Source organism: Octopus bimaculoides, chromosome 22 (genome assembly GCF_046866305.1).
Source record: "Octopus bimaculoides isolate indiv1 chromosome 22, ASM4686630v1, whole genome shotgun sequence".
NCBI lineage: Eukaryota > Metazoa > Mollusca > Cephalopoda > Octopoda > Octopodidae > Octopus > Octopus bimaculoides.
The window spans coordinates 7,812,089-7,822,400 of record NC_142949.1 but is presented as its reverse complement, the minus strand read 5'-3'; the positions used below and the strand labels follow the sequence as shown (position 1 = coordinate 7,822,400).

At 38.5% G+C, this 10,312-nt stretch overlaps 1 protein-coding gene across 3 annotated transcripts in view; it reads right to left on the bottom strand.

Annotated features, from left to right (window-relative positions):
• Window positions 1–5,468: 5,468 nt before the first annotated feature.
• Window positions 5,469–10,312, bottom strand: part of LOC106873501 (CTP synthase 2) — a 57,703-nt gene continuing 52,859 nt past the window's right edge. For all 3 annotated transcript variants that reach the window (XM_089339952.1, XM_089339950.1, XM_089339951.1), the window contains 4 exons: window positions 9,516–9,612; window positions 8,840–8,895; window positions 7,677–7,773; window positions 5,469–6,399 (listed from right to left, as the gene is read on the bottom strand). In XM_089339952.1, coding sequence (XP_089196078.1) covers window positions 6,044–6,399; window positions 7,677–7,773; window positions 8,840–8,895; window positions 9,516–9,612 — 606 coding nt within the window. In that variant the 3' untranslated portion in view covers window positions 5,469–6,043. The remainder of the gene's footprint in view (window positions 6,400–7,676; window positions 7,774–8,839; window positions 8,896–9,515; window positions 9,613–10,312) is intronic.

The following is a 10,312-nucleotide window of genomic DNA, read 5'->3' as shown; positions in this document are numbered from 1 at the left end:
TGCGTGCAAGCAGTTTCCTCAGCCAGATCCGAGGACCTCACCGGACCGTTCGATCGGTAGTAGCGACGGGGTAGTGTGTACAAAGGGCGGGGACGTGATCGACGCGAGCTAATGACCTGCACCTACCGGGAATCCCTCATTTACGGGGTTGGTTTCAGGACCCGATCCCTATCAAGGGAAGGGAAGGGTTCAAGGTTTCTCGACCCTCTCAGGCTGGGAGAGACGAACACGCTAAGGAAGGGCATCATAGACCTATCAGCACTATGTCTCATGCGGCTGTTACCCGTTCATTTAAGTGTTGCGTTCGCCAACAGCCTGGCCCATAAATGAGGGCGTGCCGCCACCAGCTGTTTTATCTGGGTTTTTTTTTTTTAGCTACTGTCTCAAACATTTAAAAAAAGAGAGAACAAGGTTTCTTTTTTTCAACTTTCATTTTTAATTATATTAATTAATGTACAAGGGTGAAACAACTCAGATTTTTTGTTTAATATTTAATATTTTTTTCCTTTATTTTCAGGAAAAAAAAAAAAAGTTGGATAAAACGTCAGAAATTCATACTCTATCGTTTTATGCCGCAGCTGAAGGGAGCGACCAATGCCGTCAGACAAATCTTTAAATTTCTAGGTTTACAATGTGCCCTCAGGAGATAGATTTGAGTGAAGAAATATATCATAAAAAGGGGACACCACGGCCAGAATGCTAGATTTACTGGTTCAAAAACTAACCAGATTAAATAACCACTATGTCCCTTTTTTATTTATTTTCAATTAAAAGAATTTCAAAAGGGGCAGATTTGATCTTTTACCGGGTTCATGATCTGACCCTCAAGGATATACTAGGAGCAGTGGTTGAGTCTCACGCACCATCCAATTTAAACTCACCACCTGGCCCTAAAAGGTGTCAAAAGTAGGGTCCACTCTACTGTAAAGCCTTCAGATCAGGTTTCCCTAAAAGAGAATTGCACCCACTCCCCTACATCAGCCTAGGTGACCTCTAAAAGCTGCTCTTCATCTAAACCATGCAAATTATGTTTATTTTAAATTTGCACAATGTAAATGTATATGGATGTATATATACCAGTCATTTTCAATATTAGTATATGCATTAATATATATACACCTATATACATGTGTATATATACAAGGGCTGTGGAGTCGGAAACAACCAAGGAGTAGCTTGACTCAGACTTGGAGTCGGTAAAACTATACTGACTCCGACTCACAATGTTCTTATTCTTTAATATAAACCAGTTTTAACCTATAGGCCTACTCAAAGTACAAGTGTATGTATATGCTTTATGAGATATGTAGACCGCAATCAATTACATAGAGTCAGAGGTGTCAATTGTAGAGGAGTCCAAGTTTGTTTGGACTCCAAAGCCCTGGTATATACCAATATTAGTATAAGCATATTATATGTCTGTGAGTGCATATATATATATATATATATATATATATATATATATATACATACACACGCGTGTGTATATATACCAGGCATGTTAGCAAAAATTAGAAAGCAAAATTCAAATTCAAATTTAGTTTCCTTCTTTTTTTTTTTGTTTTCTTTTTGAAGGGTGGGCAAGGATGGGGCTCAGTAAAAACAAAAAACAAAAAAGCAAAATGCACAGCTACAACAGGTCAGATCAACTTTACATGAAGCAAAACACCCACTAAACACACACATCCATCCAAGTTCACTCACCGAGTTTAGAATCACATGGAGCAACATGTAGAAACGTGTACAGTTACCATATCAGAGGTAGGATCTTCAGAAGAACTTTTCAGGTTCAATTAATGGCATTTAGAAGACAAAACCAAATTACATTGATTAGCATTTAAAGAATTACTATTATCAGTAGTGTTGTTTTTGCTAATATGATGAAATTGTTATTAAATTGAAGTGATTAAAGTGAAAATACATGGAAATTAGCAACAAATAACATTGAGGAGAGAGAGGGGGAGAAGAGGGAGGTTTAATTTATCTTTTTGTTGTCATATTTCTGTTGGAATATGTTGTCAGTGCTTCAATTTTGAAAGTAATAAATTTTATAAAATAACTTTGAAGATATCAAGCTAGTGTTTGGGTCATAAATTGAGAAATTTCGATGGAAGATTATAAATTTAGAATACGTCCTGGAACAGGTCTCTGGCAAATTGGCATCAAAAAGGTAAAAAATATGGCTACATTTATCTACACACGTTTTCATCACCACTGTCATTATCATTTAGCATCTGCTTTCCATGCTGGCATGGGTTGGACGGTTTGAGAGGAGCTGGGTAGGCAAGAGACTGCTCCAGGTTTCACTGCCTGCTTAGGCAGGGTTTTTACAGCTAGATGGCCTTCCTCACACCAACCCCCTTACAGAGTGTTTTCTGCATGTGTGTGTACATAGATAGATAGATATTGGTATACACACACACACACAACCTCATTGTACAGTTAGTCTCAATTGTGCAGACACTACAGGGTGCTTCAAACTTAGCCAGCCTAAAACTGTACCGAAGTCGAGATTCCCTCTTGCCAGGCATCAGATTGCATAATTGACCTACAAAAGGAATCGAACAGCACTTCACTCAGATTGACCCGGGGCCTTCTAACAGATGTCTTTGGACCGTCGAGCAAATTTTTTGAAAATAATCCCCATTGTAAGGCAGCTGATGTTCCAATGCCACTCCAAAGGAACTGGAATACTTCTGTGCATTATATCCAACTTTGTCCAAGTGGGTTTAACTCCTTCACATTCAGATTTGTGTCAAATATAATCCCTGTTTATCCACATTGTTTTGAATTTATCCTACATTCTCTTGTAGCCTTGAGATTTCAATGATGCCATTGTTTATGTTCAAAGTGACATTGTAGGGTAGGTGTGAGATGTCAGATCTGGCCAGTTTGAACTTCAAACAGAATATTTTGGCCAAATATAGTCAGTTTAAATGCTAAAGGATTAAATCATTAAACCTACTAAACACTAGATTAAGTGTTTAGTAGGTTTAATGATATTACATTTGCTTCAAGAAATAAATCTTTAAGCCTTCAGCATGCAGATTATTTTGTTGAACATAAGGCTTGTTTATTCACATTGTTTTGAATTTACCATGTATTGACACACTGCTTTGAGATTTCAATGATGTGATTGTTCATTTTTAGAATAACTACCTAGGATGGATGTGAGAGACCAGATCTGACCAGTTTGAACATAAAACTGGTTATATTTTGGCTGGATATGGCCAGTTTAAATGCTGAACGCTTAAATTTCAAGCTATTGTTTGGGTCATAAATTAATAAGAAATTTTGATGGAGGTCTATTTCCTTTTAACGTACGCGTGTGCACGCGAGTGTGTGTGTGTGTGTGTATATATATATATATATACACACACACACACATATACACACGCACATACATACACACACATACATATACACACACACACATAAATAAATATATATATACACACACACACACACACACGTTAATGTAATAGAAACAATTGTCAGCTTTATAAAGCGAGATCTATAATAAAGATATAATTTTCTCTATGCATATTTTTTGTTTTTATATATATATATATATATATATATATACATCTTAAATTAATTCTGCTTGTTCTTCCATTATTTAGCCCGTCTGTAACGCACTTTCACACGATTAATTGAAAGGGAGTGGTGGTAGTGAGTGAAACAAAGAGCGAGAGAAAAGGAAGGAGAAAGAAAAAGAATAGAGAAGAAAAAGGGTAAGTTCCTTCACTTTTCAATTAGTAACAGATTAGCAACTGCCTTTCCATGACAACACAGGCAACACTTTCAGGTTCTTTTGATAAAGTTTTCAGAAAATAACCCAATAAATTAGAAAATTACTATTTTTAAATCTCACAATGAGAGATATTCAGCCACAGTACTTTGTAAGTAAAGATTGTTTGCCAACATAACATGGCAGTCCTGGTTTTTAAGACTAATGTTGCTGTAATTTAGCCCCAGGAGACATTGTCTCCAGCTGGCTATACCACACGATCTGTGTAATTTACTACATAATCCAATAAGTTTACCATTAATTCCATGAAATATTCATGGGTCCTGCTAGTGTATGTGTGCGTGTATATATATATATATATATATATATATATAGGGTTATTCAAAAAGAATTAACCGGTTTCAATCAGCATCTCACAATCCACTGAGTTAATCGCTGTTGTGTGATTTTTTTTTTTAGTTGTGGGGATATGTAAAAAAAAATCACATTTATATTTCACTGCTACCCATTAACCTCAATGACCTTAAACATCGAATAACAACAACCATCAGCTCGGTGGATCTTGGATATGCTGATACGCAACTGGGGGGGGGGATTCTTTTATCGCATTGATGTTGCCCATGCTGTAAGTGGTGGCCACATTGAACACTTGTAAGACAGGAAATAAAAGAAGCTTGTGAGTAAATACTGGAGTTTTCTATTGCTTTTCCTTATTAAAATATTGCGTAATGTAATCAGATCATCCATTTTGAATAACCGTGTGTGTGTGTGTGTGTGTGTGTGTGTGTGTGTGTGTGTGTGTGTGTGTATAATCATATATGTACATTCTTCTGCTTCAGTCATTTGACTGTGCCCACACTGGAGCACCATGTACATCTCTAAAACAAATTTTTTAAAAGAACTAAACAGATAATGTATATTAGATAAAATATTTTACAGTGGACAACTTGACTCCTCTCACATGCAATCGTCTCCCAACCAATTCAAGTCTTTTTTCCTGCCAGTTCCTAAGAGCTTAAAAGGTAAATACGAACAGTGAACTTCCTGACTCCCATTCTTTCTAATAATTACTATCACAGGTATGTCCAGATGACTGGGATACCTGTGTTGCTGAGGTGATCACAGCACCTATGTGCCTAGCTAATCATGCTACCTGCATGTCCAGCTGGTCACAACACCTGTAAAATCAAGCTCATCATAACACCTGTATGTGCAGCTAATCATACTACCTGTATGTCCAGCTAGTCATGACACCTGTAAAATCAAGCTCATCATAACACCTGTATGTGCAGCTAATCATACTACCTGTATGTCCAGCTGGTCACAACACCTGTAAAATCAAGCTCATCATAACACCTGTATGTGCAGCTAATCATGACACCTGTATCCACACCTAATCATGGTACCTCTATATCCAGCTGATCACCACACCTGTACCCCACATCTAACCATGCTACCTCAATGTCCAGCTGGTCACCATACCTGTACCTCACATCTAATTATGCTAACTCTACATCCAGCCAATCACAACATCTGTATGTCCAGTTGATCACGACAGTTGTGGTCATGACACCTGCAAGTAATTAACTATTTTTCTTCATCTTTCTCGATGTTTCTTCAGTGAATAACCCAGGTGTTTTCTACACCAACTACACACACCAATAGAAACTGATTGAAGCCTGAATCAATTAAAAATTCATTAATAGACACAGAGGGAGATGGGTTAATAACAACTGTGATTAATTTATTCATTCATTTAGCAAAAGCAGGCTAAATTGTTAAGAGGGGGTTGGAAGGGAGGAGAGAGAGGAAGGGGTGGGGGCTGTTGATTGGGGCCATCCAAGCACATTACCGGCACTTACAAAAAAAAAAACATTTACCACTCCCTTTCTCTTACCCTTTTCTTTCCTCCTCCTTCCCTGAGAAGCACCTCTACCCCACTCTCCACCACTGCCAATAATAATAATAATAATAGAAATTCTTTCCATCATAGACAGAGGACCTGGAATTTTGATGGGAAGGGGGTTGGGAAGGAGGAGCAGTCCATTACAGTGCCTAACTGGTACTAGCTTTGTCAATCCCCTCAAGGATGAAAGGTGAAGCTGACCCCAACAGAATTTCAACTCGCAAGGTAAAGAGCCAAAAATAATACCACAAGGCATTTACCTGACAAGCTAAGGATACTGCCAGCTTCTCAACTTGGGATAAAAATAATTTTCAAACGGAAGAATATACATATATACAGGTTTATATAAAAACAGAATTATTAATTATTAATTATTATTATTATTATTATTCACTGTCAGTCCAACCATTCATAGCACCATTTGTTAAAATTCCATTCTCTTTAATAATTCCGTTCTCTGTGAGAATTCCATTCTCTTTGATGATACCGTTTTCTTTGATAATTCCATTCTCTCTGATAATTCCGTTCAGTTTCATGTTAATCTTCCCTCTCACAGACTCACACAGTTCGTCTTCGAATTCGTCAGCGTAAGACATCTGCGAAGAGAATTGGTAGGCGTGTTTACAGAAGTTCTTCAGTTTGCCCGTCGCCGCTAGCAACAGACCGAGATAGGGAGGTGATGGTTTCAAAGGACGTGAGATGTACTCGGGATGGTACTGCACAGCCACATAGTATGGATGATCTGCAACAAGAACAAGTCAATGGTATTAGACAATACTGCACGACCTATCAGACAAACTGACCCCCCGGGCCAGATCTGACATGGCTGAAGTCTGCCCCCCACCACCACCAACTTCAGATTTCTAAATGAAACTTTGTATAAGCATGGCTGTGTGGTTAAGAAGCTTGTCTTCCAACCAAGGGATTTAAAGTTCATTCCTACTAAGCAACACTTTGAGGAAACAGCCCACTGTGCTTTCAGGACAACCAATACCTTGAGAATGAATTTGGTAGATGGAAACTGTGTGCAAGCCTGTTGTGTGTGTCATCGTCATTTAACGCCCGCTTTCCATGCTAGCATGGGTTGGACGATTTGACTGAGGACTGGTGAAACCAGATGGCTACACCAGGCTCCAATCTGATTTGGTAGAGTTTCTACAGCTGGATGCCCTTTCTAATGCCAACCACTCCGAGAGTGTAGTGGGTGCTTTTACATGCCACCGGCACGAAGGCCAGTCAGGCGGTACTGGTAACGGCCACGCTCAAAATGGTGTATTTTATGTGCCACCCGCACGTGTGTGTATACATGTACACACATATGTATATATACATACACATGTATGCACATATATGTTCATACATATATGTGATGGTGCATGGTTTAGTGGTTAGGGTGTTGCACTCACGATTACGAGATCATGGGTTCAATTCCCCGACCGAGCATTGCATTGTATCCTTGAGCAAAGCACTTCATTTCACATTGCGCTGTGATCACTGACATCTGAGATGTGGCACCTGTACAGGTAAAGTCAATCTGAAGGCAGGAGTGAGCTTATGTCTACACAAACATTTGATCACTATAAACAAATCATGTGTGGTTGCTCGGTAAGAAATTGTCAAACCCTCATGTTGTCTAATGACGGGAGAGTCCGTCATATATACATCTTAGGTTGTCCAGAAAATACTATCCAATTCTTCAGAAACAGTTTTTTGAAATTTGATTTAAGGTGTCATTTTTGTAGAGATTTAGACGAAATTTTGCATGCTTAATAATTTATGTGTACACTTCAATAAATCTTTATTGATTTCTTTCAGACTATAAGTTTGAAATCCTTAATTTCAAACATGAAAAAAGAAATGCATTTACTTTTTTTTACATGAATTTAAATGCTGGAGGATTAATGCTGTCATTCTCCCCCCCAACTAATCACCTCATCATTATATCAAGCCACCACCACCACTACTACTACTACCACTACCATCAGGCCAATTCCTAAAATGGTAAGGAGAGAGACTGACCTTCCAGTTCCATTACTTCCATTCTCTCTCCATCTTCACTCCGACCCCAAAACATCATTCCATGTTTCTCAAATTCTTCAACGTAAGCTGGGTTAACCTGGAAAAGACGAAGAAATTGTGAAAACATTAGTGGAATGGAGACTGTGCTGAAGCAGATCATGTGTGTATGTGCGTGTGTGTGTGTGTGTGCAGTTAAATATTTCACTTTGCAAGCACATGGTTCTACAGCTTCAGTTCCAGGGTTTTCTATTGCCCCAGGCCCACCAATGTGAACCCAGTAAGAGAATTTGGAACATAGAAACTGTGCGGAAGCCCATCGTGTATGCAAGCGAGTGAGCGAGTGAGAATGTGTAGGAGTGAGGGAGAATGTGCAGGAGTGAGTGCGAATGTGCATGCGAGTGAGTGAGAACATGCATGCAAGTGTGAGAGAGAGAGAGAGAGAGAGAGAGAGAAAGAGAGAGAGAAAAAGAGAGAGAGAGAAGAGAGAGAGAGAGAGAGAGAGAGAGAGAATGCCTGAAAAGCATGGTAAAGTGGACGTTAGAATAATGAAAACATTGTTTATATAGATCATTATGCGTGTGGTAGCCATGCGTCTTCTCCACAGCAAGACACCGATTTCTGACCATTTCTCATAGCTTCACCTCTCATCACTTGACACAAACTCACTTCCCCCAATGCTACACCCCGCCACTCTCAATTGCGGTCATCTTTGTCTTGCCAGTTACCTGGTGACCTCACTGGTGCGACATAAAAAGCACCCAGTGCACTCTGTGATGTGGTAGACATTATAAAGTGCATCCAGCTGTAAAAACTATTCCAAAGCATACAGTAGAGCTCAGTGCCGTCTTCTGGCTGGCCAGCTCTGGTCAAATCCTGCAATCTATGCCAGCATGGAAAACAGACAGACGCTTGCGGCATGAGTGTCACCTGACTTGCGCAAGGATAGAGAAAGGCACATTAAAACAATAATAAACATACACACACAGACACTGTGTATATGTGTGTGTGTGTGTGAAGAAAATGTTATTTTATTCCACACAGGTAGAAATATCGGAAAAACAGAAGTTGAAAATGCATCGAGAATAGTTAAAATATTTAAAGATTTAACCAGTCCCACAGTTTACACTGATTTTCAAAAGGTTGAAGGTTCAAATGGTACTTACTTCATAGCGATGCCGGTGACGTTCTTCAACAAAATCAACATCTCCATATAATTTCTCTGAAGAAAAAAGAGAGATTATTAAATGTTATCATCTGCTGGAGTTATAGCTCTTTTGTTATTATATTTCTGTTGAAATACACAGTCATTATTTAAATTAATTTTGAAAACGAAGAAGAATTAGGCAAACACACCAACACCGGTTGTCAAGTAGTGTAGTGGTGATGGGACAAACACATACAAACACACACACAAGTGACAGCCTTTATTCAGTCAGTTTCCATCTACCACAAGGCTTTGGTCATCCCGAGACAATTGCAGAAGACACTTGCCCAAGGTGCCATGCAGTAGATCTGAACTCAGAACCATCAAGCTGGGAAGTAAGTGTGTGTGTGTGTGTGTGTGTGTGTGTGTGTGTGTGTATTGAAGTTTCTACAAAATCTAAACACACACGAATACTCTGCCACCCTCACAACACACACACACACACACAAATGCTATTTTGAAGCTACAGTTGAATTTTAAAAAAATGCCATAATGTATAGCACAATAACTCAACCTTTAATGCTACTTAATTACCAATAACAACCCAAGCTGGTCAAAGAATCTTTATTTCTATGCAGGACTAATGATTGATTGTAGAGCTGATTAACAACAACAAAACCGAAAAGTCAACTTACTTGTGATTGATTTATTGCTTCTGAAGATCGTTTTCCTTTTTCCCAGTCGCATTGTTCCTCCCAATTTACCAGGATTGTGCTCCGGCATTTCAATAACCTAAATAAGATAAAGAATCATATGGTAACAAACTGTATGACATCATTACTAAATAAAGATTAACCCGTTAGTGTTTAAACTGGCCATATCCGGCTCAAATATTCCAGCTGTTTTATGTTCAAACAGCCGTATCCAGCCTCTTAGACCTACCCCTAATATGTCCTAAAACTAAAACACACCATTGAAGTCTTAAAGCTACAAGATAATGCATGATTAATTCAAAGCAATATGAATAAATAAGCATTACATTTGACAGAAAATTCTTAATGTTAAAGGGTTAAAGAACTCGGCATCATTACTAAATATTGATCAAAGAATTTTATTGCATCATTACCCAATAATAAACAAAGAATTTTATGCACCAAATTGTATAGCATCATTACCAAAATAACTTCCAATGAATTCTATGCCGTCATTACCAAAAAATAAACAAAGAATCACAAGGTGTCATTATCAAATAATCATAAACAATGGCGTAGGAGTGGGTGTGTGGTAAGTAGCTTGCATACCAACCACATGGTCCTGGGTTCAGGCCCACTGCGTGGCATCTTGGGCAAGTGTCTTCTACTATAGCCTCGGGCCGACCAAAGCCTTGTGAGTGGATTTGGTAGACGGAAACTGAAAGAAGCCCGTCATATATGTGTGTATATATATATATATATATATATATGTATGTGTGTATGTGTTTGTGTGTCTGTCC